Genomic DNA, 16,308 nt, shown 5'->3' with positions numbered 1-16,308 from the left:
AGGAAAATGAAGTCAGGGAATGCAGCAGGCCCAGATGAGGTCATAGCAGAGATAAAGATGCTGGGTGAGATTGGGGAGAAGTGTATCCCGAGGGTACTCGTAGCAGTGTGGAGAGAGGGGCATATTCCAGATGATTGGAAAATAAGCATGCTAGAGCCAGTATACAAGAACAAAAGGGTACAGCCTCAACTGTGGGAGGTACAGAGGTATCAAACTCCTGTCACATTGCAGGAAAGTCCTGGAGAAGGATGATTGATAAAGATATGAGCCATTCAGATAAGAATGCACCACAACTGACCCAATGTGTGCAGTGAGACAGATAGTTGAGAAGAATGGTAGACTATGAGGAAAGAGTCCAGCTTGGGCATTCCTGGATTTAGAGAAAGCATATGACAAGGTCACAAGAAATCTAGTTGACCAGTCCTGCAGTGGTTTGTAGTCCCAGAAGCATTACTATAATTAGTGCAGGCTATGTACAAGGACCCAATGACTCAAGTGCAAACAGTGTGCAGTCTCTCAGAGGGGTTCCCAGTGGGGAGTAGGTGTGCATCCGGGATCAGCCCTGAACCCACTGCTGTTCATACTGGTGATGGACTATATTAGCAGACAAATTGTAGGGTACAGAGCAACAAAGCTGCTTTACACAGATGATGTGACATTACAGGCAGACACTGAGCAAGAGCTTCAGTAAAGGATAGGAGATTGGAATGCAAAACTGAAGGCACATGGGATGAAACTGAGTACAGATGAGATGGTTGTAATGGCAACAAATGGTGGAGTTCAGAAGAAGCTAAGAATTGAGATAGAAGGGAAAATAGTGGAACAGGTTAACAGCTTCATGTATCTAGGAAGGGTGGCTGAGGAGACAGAAGGTCTGAATGAGGAGGTCAAAGCTAGAAACAGAGGGGCTGCAGCCAAGTGGCATGGAGTGTCAGATGTACTGCATGGCAGAAAGAATGTAAGGTGTACAAAGCAGTGGTGCAACCACTACTGATGTGTGGTACAGAAACCTGGGCAGTAAAGGCAAGGCAGTTGAAGCTTGAGGTGATGGTGATGAAGTGCCCGAGGTATGGGGCTAGGATGCATACCATGGGACAGACTAAGAAATGAGCACATAAAAGCAGAAACCAAAAGTAGCTCCAGTTGTGAGAATAGATTACTGCTTTTTTCATATGTGCCCAAACCACAGTAGACAATCTGGTTAAGATTTGGGACAGACCAGAATAAGGCAAGAGGAAATGAGGGTGTCCAGCAAAAGAGATGGCTGGATTGCACAAGACAAGACCTGCGACAGTCAGGCATGAGTGAGTGCTTAAGTTGGCAGGAGAGTGGCACTGAATACAGAAAGAGGGTGACAATTGACATGGCACCCCGACCCCATGAAGAAAATGGCGAAAAGGTGGTTGATGATGATGATACATTATGCATTTTCCAAATCCACCAAATTCATCATAGAAGAGCATTTAACATTGTCATTAGTAAATGGAGGAATAAATTGACTTCTAGTTTGTATAGTAGTGTACTATAGGCATTAGCTAACATACTCTCATCAACAGAAAAAAAGAAACATTTTTATTCTTTGCAATGTTGGCGGTCCGTGGGTCCATTCCCTCTTTCCTCTGGGGAGTGCTTTAGCGAAGGTTATAAACCATTAAAAAGTTTTGTTGGATCATTTGGGTTTGTTCATTCACAGGGTCCAAGTGATACGAAGTACCTTCCCAGTCATGAATCCAGGACTGTAGTAATGCTAAAGACTTCTGTTAGAGTCTCTGCTCTTTCCTCGTTCCTGTCATTCAGCAATGGGCAGGGCTTGAGATAGTTACACAGTTTACATGAAAACGATTCTGAAGAAATGTGGCTGGTGTCAGAGACGGTCTCTAGCTTCATAAGCAAGTACTAGGCTAACTGCCCTTGCAGGCCATTTTATGTCTAGCCAATTTCCTTTAGTTTTTGCTGGAAATCTACCTTACTCATCCCATGGTTGATAATTATATTTTACCGCTTATGTGAAAATAAATGGGATCATACTATAGATAATTTGAGGGGACCCATGTATGGGATAAAGCGTTTAGGAGCTGCCTCTGTCCATTAGTAGTACAGCAGTTCTGGGGCAAATGTTCTGTTTTCCCTCCATAGATCTAAGTTGTGCTTGAATATGGACAAGGATGAGCTTTGTTTTATGTGGATGGGGAGTCTGTTCCACAATAATGGTATCCTCTGTGAGATGTACCTCTCCCTCCAAACCATTCTGTTGATTTTGGAGAAGACGTTTAGATCCCTAGCCAGAATATTTCTGATACCATTTAACTTGCTGATGTGCAGTAGATCTGTCAGTAATGGAATGGGAGGATGCCTTATATGCCAGACATGGGTCACCTCTTTGCAGTCTGGAGGCTACAGAGTATGGTGACGGGACTTTGAGGTGGTCCATGTAGGACATGTTGTTTAGGCCTTGTATCCTACAGTATCTCTGTGGGCATTTCGGTAGTTGCAGGCATCTAGACTGATGAATGCCAAAGGAGGCATTTCATTCTCTGATTTGGCATAATGAGGGCTGAGTAAAGATGCTGCTTCCATGGGGAGTCAGAACCTAAGACTCCCACCAGTCATGCTTTTATGGCAAGACAGTTAAGCTAGATATTTGAATTTACCAGACTTGAATGATGACTGCAGCTATACTTACTTCAAGGGGGGGTGTCTTATGATTTTTTTTTTCCTTCTATTTATGAGAAAAAGATAACCTTGCTTGTTGCTACATCCTAGTTTCCTTAAACACTGGCTTCAGCTTTACTAATAAGAGGGATGGCTGAAAATGAAGATTTTTTTCCCTTCTGAAAGAGAAATGCCTGTAGAACCCTAACTCAACTTCTAAAGGGTGTCGAGATTAAACTTTTTGCTGGAGACTCAACATGCAATGCGATGATCTTCCGCATAAAGCAGACACCTTACTTGTATGTGTCAGAGAAATCTTATGCTTGTAGGAACATTTGTTGAAGGTACACTGCAATAATGAAATGCCTGTAGGAATATTTGTGGATAATGAAATGCCTGTAGGAACATTTGCTTAAGGTACACTAGGATAATGAAATGCCTGTAGGAACATTTGCTGAAGGTACACTGGGATAATGAAATGCGTGTGGGAACATTTGCTGAAGGTACACTGGGATAATGAAATGCCTGTAGGAACATTTGCTGAAGGTACACTGGGATACTTAAATGCGTGTAGGAACATTTGCTGAAGGTACACTGGGATAATAAAATGCCTGTAGGAACATTTACTGAAGGTACACTGGGATGATGAAATGCCTGTAGGAACATTTGCTGAAGGTACACTGGGATACTTAAATGCGTGTAGGAACATTTGCTGAAGGTACACTGGGATAATAAAATGCCTGTAGGAACATTTACTGAAGGTACACTGGGATGATGAAATGCCTGTAGGAACATTTGCTGAAGGTACACTGGGATACTTAAATGTGTGTAGGAACATTTGCTGAAGGTACACTGGGATGATGAAATGCCTGTAGGAACAGTTGCTGAAGGTACACTGGGATAATAAAATGCCTGTAGGAACATTTGCTTGAAGGTACACTGGGATAATGAAATGTGTGTAGGAACATTTGCTGAAGGTACACTGGGATAATGACATGCCTGTAGGAACATTTGTTGATGGCACACTGGGATAATGAAATGTGTGTACAACATTTGCTGAAGGTACACTGGGATAATGAAATGCCTGTAGGAACATTTGCTGAAGGTACACTGGGATAATGACATGCCTGTAGGAACATTTGTTGACGGTACACTGGGATAATGAAATGTGTGTACAACATTTGCTGAAGGTACACTGGGATAATGAAATGCCTGTAGGAACATTTGTTGAAGGTGCACTGGGATAATGAAATGCCTGTAGGAACATTTGTGGATAATGAAATGCCTGTAGGAACTTTTGCTTAAGGTGCACTAGGATAATGAAATTGAAGCCAAAGCAGCTAAACCCTAGTTCATTACAATTATTCCATCCTTTTCTTAATGTTGACACATTGTCAGGAGAGTCTTCCTTTTTGGGAAAGCAGATCAGCTCTGCAGAGATTTGGTTTGCCCACCACATCAGGAGAGGAATTGGAGAGCTGAGGTCATCATACTGTGGTTGGTCAATGGATTTTTGTGGACCCTAACCAGTCCCATTGTGTACTTGAATGTGTATTTAGGGGAGTGTTGTACAGGGTATCAGGGTAGGGTTGCCACCTTTCTATGTTGTGAAAACTGGACCAGAGCCACACCCCCTTGCATTTCCTACAACCCTGGCTCTTTGCCCATTTCCTCACCCACCCACTCTCCCACCCATTTTATGACATAACGCTTGCATCATTTTGAGGGGACATGCCTTACTTTACCTTTTCCCCCCTGTTTAAACAAGTTCCAGTTTTAAACGCTTAGTGTTAACGATGCATTTCAATTGAAAAGTATTCCGTGGCTGCCTTTTTTTTTTTTTTTTGCAAACTCCTGCAATTCTGTTTGTGCAGATACACAGAATACCAGAGTTTGCACAGTGCTTTCTGGACTACCGGACGACCAACATTCTGATTTGTGGGTAGTCCAGAAAAATACCAAATAGGTGGCAATGTTATAGCAGGGAGTGCTGCCCATCTCTGGTGCTATCACTTCATTCCCCATCCCTGTCAAAGTCAAGCACCTTTTAGCAGGTCCCAGAGCACTGGTAACTCAAACCTATATCTGTGTCCCTGGATCCCTCTGCAGCCTCTCCCACAACACTGAGCAGACATAGCCTTTTCGTTTGTATGTTTTCCAGTGTTGCCCAATGCATGGGTTACTAATTTAACCTGGGTTGTAGTTGGGGCTTCATCATGCAATGCCATAAGGCAGAGACACCTGTGATGTTCATTTGCCACAGGAAATCCACAGAAATAAGAGCAGCACCGCGAGTTAATAACACCAGAACTGGTATCTTACACTTGTGGTTTCCCATGCCATCAGAATCCTGAGAGTGAAATACAGGAAATTCATCACCAAACTGAACGCAAGTCTGTAAAATCTGTTTGAGTGTAGCACCTTTAAGATTATATGCAATTTCCAGGAAGTATGTGCTAACCACATGAATCTTTAAATGAGTAATAAAACTAGTTTGTTGTAAACTGTTTTTTTCTGTAGGAATTCATCATATCTTGTAGCTCTTTTATGCAGATTCATCTGTAGGAGAAAGCAATTCTCTATTACTGTGTTGTATTTCATGCCTGATGCGTGCTGACTTTTTTTTTTTTTTTTTTGGCCTTTTACAGCTTGGAGGCCCAGTCTGGGCAGAACCAATCCACGACTTCAGTTTTGTTGAGAAGGTTCTTAAGGCAGTTGAGAAAAATCCTAAAAGGTTTAAAACCTCAGAGAGGATACTTGGCATGCTAAGTATGATAACAGAGGTAAGCTAACTTTTTGAAATGGTTAGTTTTTTCAGCTGTTTCAAGGGTACAGATGAAAGCCAACAATTTCTGAGTTTGGTTGCTCTGTGTGTGTGCAAGTCAAAGTGTATCGATTCACCTAGGAGTCAGCAGCAGGGTTTACCAGTTCCATCCTCAGAAAGCATGTCAGTCCCGTAGGAATTGTAGCTTGCTGCTTATGTGTGGTGCTGACCTGGTGCCCAGTTTTGTAAATCTGGAGAGGGCTGTCATCCTAAACATAAAAACAATGCATCCACCAGTGCTGTTGTAATTTCTGTTTGGCATTTTTATTGTTCGCCCATCTTGAGTGTGATTTATAGGCTGCTCTACGGTAAGCACTGCCCCACCACCATTTTTTTTAATTGCTGCTAGTAAATTGTACTGACAGACCTTAAATAAGGATGGTGAATTGCTTGAGCTGGCAAAATACAGACCTATATCCATCTTTATCTCCTTTGTCTATAAAAATACTTGCAAAATGTGCACAACTGTAATTGAGCATGTACCCAGTAGAGAACAAGATGCTTTCCGTAACACGGCATGGATTTAGACCAGGTCACAACTCAGAAGCAGCATTACTGTCTCTTGTAGAGTATACTCATAAAAGCCAAAATCAAGGTGAAATGGTTGCATGCATATTTATTTCTAGACCTGTCCAAAGAATTAGATGCAGTGTCATAGCCCATTATTATTTAGACTCGAGGAACTGGCCTCGCATCACAGTATACCCAAAACGTGTCCAACTTCTCCCCTGGTGTTTAATCCTTTGTTCCTACTGACCTGTCTTAACCTTATATCTTGACATAAGTCATACCTACAGATAGTACTAGCTATGTTCAAAGCCTAGGTTTTGTTGCCAAGATGTAACAAATTTGTATGTTCTTATGTATACTAAATTATGTTTACTTTATACTTCTTTTTTGATTATTGTAATGTCTGCGTGAAAATTTACTGTTACTCATGGAGCTTTTCTCCCCGGGCCTCTTCTGAAAAAGGACCTGTGTCCATTCAGACTTTTCCAGTAAACAAATGTTAAATAAATACAGTTAATTGGTCAAAAAGTTACCTTTGCCACTAAACACAGTGTGTATGCTGGGCAGGTGAGCTGTTATCTCCTCAGGAAACAATATTAGGTGTGTCAAAATGTTCAGTATTGGGGCCGTTACTCTCTGGTATATTTATAAATGAAAATCGTACAGCTTCTTTTCCAGCAAACATAATCTAATATGCAGTCAGTTCATCACTAATGTGTATGGCCTCTTCAGACAACTCCAAGACAGCTACAGCATTCCTTTACAAAAATTGAAAAACGCCTTCAGCAATCCAAACTTGTCTTAAATTCAAAGAAAACTAAACTAATGGTATTTAACCCTCCAACACAGAAATCAAATTACTGCAACTTAAAATTCTCGTTAGTTGATAATAGCAGAATTGAGCTTGATTCAATATCCAGCATGCTGTTCAAAAAATACAGCTGCAAACTAGGATAAAGTCAAACTTTTTTTGTCAGACCATGCATGCAAGACCACAGCCTCTCTACTGCCTAGTGTCCTGTGTGCTTCATCTATTCTGAGTTCTGTCAGCTAGCCAGTCTGGAACAATCGTATAGTAAGATCGCAAAGTGTGCAGGTAACTACATTAACTGAACACATCAGTGTCTGCCACTTCAGTTGCTAACTAATCTGTTAGTCTACACTTACATTAAGACTGTCTAAGATTTCCTCTGCAGCGCAGGGAGGCATTGTGCATTCAGCCAGTTATTAAAGTGATGCTGTCCACAAAGACAACTGCATTTACTGAACCAACACTTATGGAGTACTCAAAAAAATCTAAAAATCATAATGGTGACTGCCTACACTGTAGGTATGTTGCAAAATTGTTGAATTCACTCCTAACACCCTTCAGAAGTTGCTGGTCTCCTGTACTGTTTAAGACCACCTTGAGAATACACCTGTCAGCAAAACTGTCCTTTACTTGTAACACCCCAGTTACTAAGCCCCTTTCTTGGTCTAATCATTTCTCATCTACATTTTAAAATCCCATTGAAGTCGTACCCATTAACAAAACAATTCTCCTCTTATACCACCTCCATTAAAAGTCTACTCCTTATTGAGCCAGTTCAAGTAAAAATATAAAATGCTCAAAATTTCTCACCTATTCACATGTCTCATGCGAGTGGTTGGGTGAAACTCCCATGTATGCTTCATGCTTGCTGTATATACAAATTTCAACGTGGCTTTATACATAAACTGTACAATAATGCTGAATGTTCTTCAGTGTGTGTGTGACTTTAGCAGGATATAAATGTATGGCAATCAGTTGTTAAACTGTATGTAGCTCAATGTTGTATAGTATATTTTACTGTTGATGCATAATAGCCTGTGAAAAAGTATGTTCTCCTGAAAAGGGCTTTGCCCAGATGGACTTTCCTACTCCTCTATGGCTGATAATAAAACTGCCGAGCAAAAATGTAGGGGGGAAAAGCAAAAGTATAAGCCTGAGGACAGGAAATTTAAAACCAATTTCACTGTGAGCATATATATGTAATATAAAATGGAAACCAGTTCTGTTAGTTTATATATTCTTGTGCTGCCCAGACGAACCCCAAAAGAGGTAGCCATGCAGCTCCCCCTTCTCTTGTGATGAGTTGTTTTAGCTCTTACTTAGGAGCAAGCTGTTTTTTACACTTGGGTAGATGGCAGTTTCTGACTAGTTTAAGGGTTTTCTTTCTCTGTCATTCAGTCAAATGTTTTTTTTATTTTTTTTCAAAAGTAAAATGAGTGAGGATGGTAGAGGTACATAACTTTATAGCAGAATCTGATGGCAGGTAATGAATTCTTCATCCACCTCATCTGCAGTACTGAAGGATAAGCAGAATGTTTCCTCGGTTATCTTTCCAACAGTTTTCCGGCTCTCTGGTTTTAGAGAGAATATGAGGGCGTCCCTGAAGCAAAACATGTTGAACTAAGGATTAATGCATATCAATGCCAACGGTGCGATTGCAATCCAGATGAAAGAAATAACCAACCATTTGGGTGGAAGCATTCATATTCCAAACTGCATGCATTCTACTAATTATTAGCCGAATAACTATAATGTCTGATATTTAATATTCAAGTAGTTTGGGCACATCAGTTATTCCTTCGTACATGATTGTGGTAAGACATTTGGGATTTTCGGTTGATTCTCATTTCTATACGGTTTACCAGACTGATTTTTTGCTCGGGGGCAACAAACTACAGTAACACTTTCTTCCTTTACTCTTATTAGAAGGTGACATAGAATCATTAATCCACCAATTTTCTGATGCTGCTTTTGTCCTATTTGGTGGTTGCAGAGGCACCCCATTTGCTTAAAAAAAGGTCAGTAGAACTCGCACAAACATACAGCTTTTTACAAGAAGGGCAGAAAGTCGCAGGCTGTGACTTGGGGGTACTTGGGATGGATAACACCACCATGTGGACTTCAGCATGTCAAACTAAATGGAGGTGTTTGGGTTGGATAACACCACCATATGGACTTTAGCATGTCGAACTAAATGGAAGTATTTGGGATGGATAACACTGCCATGTGGACTTTAGCACATCAAACTAAATGGAAGTATTTGGGTTGGATACCACCACCGTATGGACTTCAGCACGTCGAACTAAATGGAGGAATTTGGGTTGGATAACACTGCCATGTGGACTTCAGCACGTCGACCTAAGTGGTGATGCTGGAAATGTCAGAATACCATATCGGTCCTAATGCTGTTGAATTCTGAGGTGTAAACATTACAGAGAGGAAAGAGCAATGTATTTAAATGGATGAGATACAGAGCAGAATTCAGAGCCATTTGGAAAACACTCTAGTGCCAAAGATATAAATGAAGATGGTTTTGTTTAATAGTATTTTGAAAGGAGAGAAACACCAGCACATTGGGACGAAAGCTGAGGTGGCTGTGTTACCCAAAGAGGGTAAAGACCCATCAGACCCAGCTTCATATAGACCCATTTCAAATTTAAACCAAAAGTGTTTGCCATCCTCCTAGCTAGGACAGACAAAGTTGTTGCCAGAATTAATGGATACGGATTGTTGTGGTTTTGTGGAGAATGAAGCAAACATTTGACATCATTAATAGAACAATGAGCCATGGGGAAGCTGAATGCAAGAGTGCCGCTGTCATAGTTGGGTCTTGATGGCAGTGGAAGCATTCATCAGAATAAGCTGAGATTTTGAGTAGGGCAGTGGAAACATTTGCATTCTCTGTTACACTCATAAGGTTAATTAGAAGGATATATGAAGGTTTGGAGGCAAAAAATTAAGGTGGGGGAGGACTCCTTTCTGATCTGTGTTTGAATAGAGGAAGCAGCCAGGGGTGTCCTCTTCCCCTTTATAGTAAACTCTCAGTTAACCGGCACCCATGGATATTGGTAGATGCTGGATAACTGTAGATGTTCTTCATCTCACATTGCTGCAGTCCTAACAATTGGGTAGTCCGCTGTCCTCGGTCGGCCCGAATATCAAAGTATAAGGCTGACGTCGGTCAGGGCGCATTTGACTGACGTCAGTACGTCAGGGTACAAATGCGCATGACCGATGTCATATCCTCAGTCTTTTTTGCCGCATGGTCCGATGCAGAAGCAGTATTGCAAGTGCCGGTTGGCGTTCTGAGATTTTTCGATTTAGAAGTTTCAGACCGGGTTCAAAGTTGGCCAAGTACCCCGTTGGGGAATATTTTAGTTTTTTCTTGCCTCAGTCATTTACCGGATGTCAGAAAAAGTTAATAATTGCATTTCTTGTGGGAAACAGATACCGCATAAAGATTATCATACTTTGTGTATTCCTTGCTTAGGGCCTGAGCACGACGTTGTTGGCTGTTGCTCTTGTGCTAGATTTAATAAACGCACTATAAAGAGGCGGTTGGATTGTGCGAGGTTAGTCTTTGGGAAGTGGTGTAACTATAAAATGCCGTCGGATGCTCCGACGCCCGCTTCTTCAAAGAAACGCAAGGACAAGGCAGTTAAGCCTAGGCTTGAAGAACCGTCTGTACCAGACGCCGGTTCTTTAGAGGAGCCGGTGGCTCCACCGGAGGTTTCTTTGTGTTCCCAGGGGGAGACCTTGTTATTACAAGATGTGGCCTCTTAAGAGACTAGTCAGGCTGAGGGGGCTTCTCATGTTACTATACTCCCCTCCCTTCCTAAGGTGGCTAGGCCCTCTCCTTCTGTTTCCAAGGCTTCCCCCAGGGGCAGGCCAGGTTTAGCTTCAGTTAGTGTTACCCCTAGCTCTTCAGGTACTGTGCCCAAGAAGCATATGCTTAAAATGGCAGAAGATTTGATTACTTTAATTAGGGGTTCTATGCCCCCTCCTCATAAGTGGCCTAGGGTGGAGCCTGAGCTGGGGGGTTTTGAGCAGGCTTCAGATGTTTCAGAGTCTTTGGCTGAAGACTTGCAGGAGTACTCTCCTTATTCTGATTCTGATGTGGATGATTCTACTCCTTCTGCTACTCCCCCTGACGATTTTTCTTTTTCAGAAACTCTTCATTCCATGAGGGAGCATTTTAAGTGGGAAGGTCAGGACTTCTCTGATTCCAGAAAAAGGCTTAGGGAATTTCTGTTGTTACCCCAGCATAGGCCTTTGGCTATACCTCCTGTTTTGACTGTGGTGGAAGATGTTTTTATGGAAGCTTCTCTTAATCCTGATTCTTTGCCTCCTGCTCCTGTTAAGCGGATAGGTATTACAGGGTGCCTGAAGCTCATAAGTATCTTTTAAGAGTCCTAGGGCAGACCCAGAAACTGTTAGCCATGGGCCTAAAGGTGTTAAGGCTTCTGTTGTTAAGAATCCGGTTCCTGCAGGCAAGGAGGCTAGGGCCTTGGATAGATGGGGCAAGAAAGTCTATACTTCTTCCACTCTTGCTATGAGGGCTCTGAATTGCCAGTTTCACATGTTGAAATACCAAAATTATCTCCTTTCACAATTGAAATCTAAGGTTGATGCTCTGGCAGTAGGTATTGATTGTAAGGAGTTGCAAGATTTAGTGCACGTTTCTGAACAGGTGGGTAAGCATTCTTTGCAATGTGGTTTTGATGCTGTACAGGCCTCATCTAGGGTGGCTGCCACTGGGTCAGTTCTTCACAGGCACGCCTGGCTGAGGGATCAGAATTTGTCTGAACATGTTAAAATAAGGATTTTAGATGCTCCTTTCCAATCTGACGTGTTGTTTGGTCCTCCTGTTGAGACAGTTTTAAAGAAAATGGAAGACAAGGCTAAGTCTATGCAGACTGTTAAAGATTTTTTGCAAGTCCAGCCTCCGAAGTTTAGTAGAAATTGGCCTACTAAGGGGTGGACGTATCCTTCTTATGATTCCCAGTCTAGGGGTAGATCTAGACGTGGTAAGGGCAGAGCTCAGGGCTCTTTCAGGCCTAGAACAGGAAGTTCTCCTGCACAGGCTTGGTGAGGGCAGGGGTCAGTCCTTTCGTAAGCAGACCCAATGACCTACCTTTTCAGCTGCCAGAGCCTGCTCGTCTGGCAGCACCTTTGGGGGGACGGTTGGCACTTTTCAAAGAAAATTGGAGTTTAATTACCCAGGACAGATGGGTATTGGATATCATACACCACGGCTACAGGTTTTATTTCCATACCTTGCCTCCTTTCACAGGCATGCCAGACGTTCCTCCTCAACAAAGAATAGAGGCTCACAAGCAGGTTTCTCTGTTGCTCCGACTAGGGGCCATACAGCCGGTCCCTCTGCCAGAAGTGGGCCTAGGATTTTATTCTCGCCTGTTCCTAGTACCAAAGAAGGGGAACACGTGGAGACCAATTTTGGATTTATCTATCCTCAACACTTATCTGGACATTCCCAAGTTCAAAATGTTGACGTTGCAGCAGCTTTTACCTCTGCTGGGCAAAGATCATTGGATGGTAACTTTGGATCTCAAGGAGGCTTACCTTCATGTTCCTGTCAGACTAAGTTGCAGGAAGTATCTGCGTTTTCGAGCTGGGACTTCTCACTATCAGTTCTCTGCATTGCCCTTTGGCTTATCTACTGCGCCCAGAGTGTTCACGAAAATTCTGGCTCCAGTGATAGCTTTCTTCAGACTAAAAGGAATACAGATCTATCCTTATTTGGACGACTGCCTGATTCTGGCTCAAGGAAGAGAAGAGCTCCTTCATCATTTGGAATATGTGATAGCAGTGCTAAGATGCCTAGGGTATTCTGTGAACGAAATAAAGTCCAGTCTAGTACCCTCTCAAGACATGTGCTTTCTGGGTGTGAGACTGAATACAGCATCCCAGATGGCTTTTTAACCCCGGACAAACAAAAGAGTCTATCCCTTTACTTCCATCAACTATCTCATCAGTCCGGGCTGACTGCAAGGACAGTCCTTCAAGCCTTAGGGTTCATGGCATCTTGTATTCTGGTACTTCCCAATGCCAAACTGCATATGAGGAAGCTACAATGGTATCTCAAAAATGTATGGACACAGCACTGCCAGGATCTGGACACTGTCATTCAAATAATACCTTGCATTCAAAAGGAATTTTTGTGGTGGGCTCAGGAATGTCACCTAAACAAGGGACTCTCTGTGACCTGGCCAGAGGCGAGTCAGATTTTAACGACAGATGCCTCAGACAAAGCTTGGGGAGCTCATCTCAATGGAAAGTGGATACAAAACAAGTGGCCTGTCAGACTACAACATCTACATATCAACATGAAGGAGATGTTAGCAGTCCAGTTTGCATTAATTGCTTTCATGGAATTACTTCTTCCAGGGCAGGTGTTGATTCTAACAGACAACACAACTGTCATGTGGTACATCAACAAGCAAGGGGGAACGCATTCTTATCCTCTATGCAGGCAAGCAATGATTTTGTGGGAGACTGCTCTCAGTTTACAGCTCAATCTTCAGGCAAGGTTTCTGCCAGGAGCACAGAACTCCTTAGCAGATGTGTTGAGCAGACAATTATGGATCCCCACGAGTGGAAATTGGATCCTCATGTATTTCAGAAATTGACAGTGTCATGGGGAACTCCAGACATAGATCTGTTCGCTTCTCCACTAAACCATCAGCTGCCAAAGTTTTGCACAAAAAGGTTTCATCCCACAGCTTGGAGAGTGGATGCTCTTTCTTTCAATTGGAGCAATCTTCATGTGTATGCCTTTCCACCTCTGCCTCTCCTCCCAAAGGTACTTCTGAAAGTCAGACAGGACAAGCCAAGGATGATCTTAATAGCTCCGGATTGGCCTCGACAACACTGGTACCCATTACTGAGAAGTCTGGTATGGAAGCCTCCATGGCCTTTGCCTTCGATTCCTCACCTGTTATCGCAGGAGGACAGCCATTTGCTAAATGTCAAGCTTCACTCTCTGCACCTAACAGCCTGGCATATTCTGTTTTGAACCATAGTGGGTCTCCACTTCCTCAGCAAGTTTTGAATGTTATCTTGGAAGCTAGGAGGCCTAGTACACGGAAAGTGTACGCAGACAAATGGAAGAGATTTTTGTTTTGGAGTGCAGCAAAAGATTTTGATGTTTCTGAGCCTAATTTGTGTGTGGCTCTTCAATATCTTACTGAGTTACTAGACAAAGGTTTGTCTTTCTCTTCTATTAAAGTTCATGCTGCAGCAATTTCAGCTCACTATGATTGCAACCCACCATTGTTTTCTCATCCTTTGTTCAAGCAATTTCTTAGAGGGGCAAAGAATATAAGACCCCACGAAGAGCTCCTACTCCTGCTTGGGATCTCAATTTTGTGTTGGAGAAACTCACTCTACAACCTTTTGAGCCTGCAGCTACTGCTGAGTTGAAGTATTTATCATGGAAGACTGCTTTTTTGTTGGCCATTACCTCTGCAAGGCGGGTTTCTGAATTACAGGCCCTTATGGCAGTTGAGCCTTTCTTGATTTTCCATAAGGATAGGGTATCATTACGTACTAATCCTTCCTTTATGCCTAAGGTGGTTTCTAGTGTGGCTTTGAACCAAACTATTCATTTGCCTACTTTTTATGCAAATCCCCAAAATACAGGGGAAAAGATTTTGCACACTTTAGATGTCCACAGGCAGTTGCGTTATTATTTGGACAGAACTAAAGGTTTCAGGCAGTCTCAGCAGTTGTTTGTTTCTTTTGCTTTGAGTTCTCAGGGCAAGCCTGTATCAAAACAAACTATTTCTAAGTGGATTGGGTTTTGCATTGCTTTCTGTTATTCCCATCATGGCAAGGAGATTCCAGCTGGGATTAGGCCTCATTCCACTAGGGCTACTGCCACTTCAACAGCTTTTGAGGGAGTGGCAACCAAGGATATTTTGGAGGCAGCTACTTGGAGTTCTGTACATACTTTCTCTAAGCATTATCACCTGCCACTTTACTCTAAGTCTAGGGCTGGTTTTGCCACTGCTGTTTTGCAGAGCATTTTGGCAGCTCCTGCTTCCTTGTAGTTAGCCATCCTCCCTTATCTCTGCTTTGGGATTCTACCCAATTGTTAGGACTGCAGCAATGTGAGATGAAGAACATAGTACAGTTTTGTACCTACCATAAATGTAGATGTTCAAGATCCACATTGCTGCAGTCCAATTCCCTCCCTCCTTCCCTCTGTTGTTAGAGGTGGTTGTGTGGGTTGGGTTGTACATTTTGTGTATATTGTATATATTGTACTATAGTTAGTGCAAGGGTGGTTGTTTGCTGTCTTTTGGTTTTGACCTTTCTTTTTAGGGTCTTCTGACATCTGGGGCAAGAAAAGACTGAGGATATGACGTCGGTCATGCGCATTTGTACCCTGACGTACTGACGTCAGTCAAATGCGCCCTGACCGACGTCAGCCTTATACTTTGATATTCGGGCCGACCGAGGACAGCGGACTACCCAATTGTTAGGACTGCAGCAATGTGGATCTTCGAACATCTACATTTATGGTAGGTACAAAACTGTACTTTTCTGGTTGCTTGAGAGTTGCAGTTAAAAGTAGGCCTGACTAATACCGTACTCTACACTATTTGTTTGGTTTGACTTTTTCTCAGGTTGGGGAGAGAGTAAGTTATGTTTCTGCAGGGGACAAACAAAGTGCAGCACATGAAAATGTTACTGTAGTTCTTCAATATTTTTTGCTGATTGCTTGCGTTCCAGTTAACTGAGTGTTTACTGTATTTGCTTTATATTTAGAGCCATTGGCAAAGAAATTAAGGGACTCAAGATTTGAAGGATATAATTGATATGGTAATCAAGAAAAGTTTTCTTCATCTGTGGATGATATTTTGTATGTGATAAATCTAGAAAAGGTCATTTCTGTGTTGTGGAACATTTTGAAACAGTTTCAAGTCTTTTTGGGATCTACAATTAATAACAGTAAAACAAAGGCCATCTCGGTAAATTATGTACCCACACATGAATTTGTTCAACATTACCCAGATATATTGGGAATTGATAAGAGGAAGCATTTATGGGTACAGATTAAAAAGGATTCTGTTGTGGCAGCTAAAGGTATGTGGGAGAGACTAAACAGAAAGTAACAATAATCTGAGAAATGAAGCTCTTGTTTATGGAAACAAGATCAAAGCAGTGAAAATGTTTTTAGTTATTTTAGTTTTAAATATATGTATGTAAAGACACACGCGCATATATGTAGTTCAGGCATATTTGTATCAAGCAGTGGAGAAGTTGTGGACAATACTTAAATTGAGGGAATATATTTGAGAGGAGAAGAGGGTGTGAGAGTTAAGTGGGACATATTGATTCTCCTCCTAGAACAGTGTGATTTAGGATATCCTCATTTTTATGGCCATTTTAGAGCTGAGCCATTAAGACTTTTATACATAACACGAGTAGGATGTTGGATGCAGGTCCTTAAGAATAACAACAATTACCATACAGAATGGTCCGA

General features: G+C 42.1%; 1 protein-coding gene across 2 annotated transcripts in view; it reads left to right on the top strand.

Moving 5' to 3' along the window:
• The window catches only part of TRMT1 (tRNA methyltransferase 1), a 733,367-nt gene that overhangs the window by 449,558 nt on the left and 267,501 nt on the right, over positions 1 to 16,308 (top strand). For both annotated transcript variants that reach the window (XM_044084732.1, XM_044084733.1), the window contains exon 11: positions 5,301 to 5,435. In XM_044084732.1, the coding sequence (XP_043940667.1) occupies positions 5,301 to 5,435 (135 nt within the window). The remainder of the gene's footprint in view (positions 1 to 5,300; positions 5,436 to 16,308) is intronic.

Source organism: Protopterus annectens, chromosome 9.part0, assembly GCF_019279795.1.
Source record: "Protopterus annectens isolate FY-2018-M chromosome 9.part0, PAN1.0, whole genome shotgun sequence".
Taxonomy (NCBI): domain Eukaryota; kingdom Metazoa; phylum Chordata; order Ceratodontiformes; family Protopteridae; genus Protopterus; species Protopterus annectens.
Note: the sequence above shows the minus strand (reverse complement) of the source record. Positions and strands in the feature narration are given on the sequence as shown.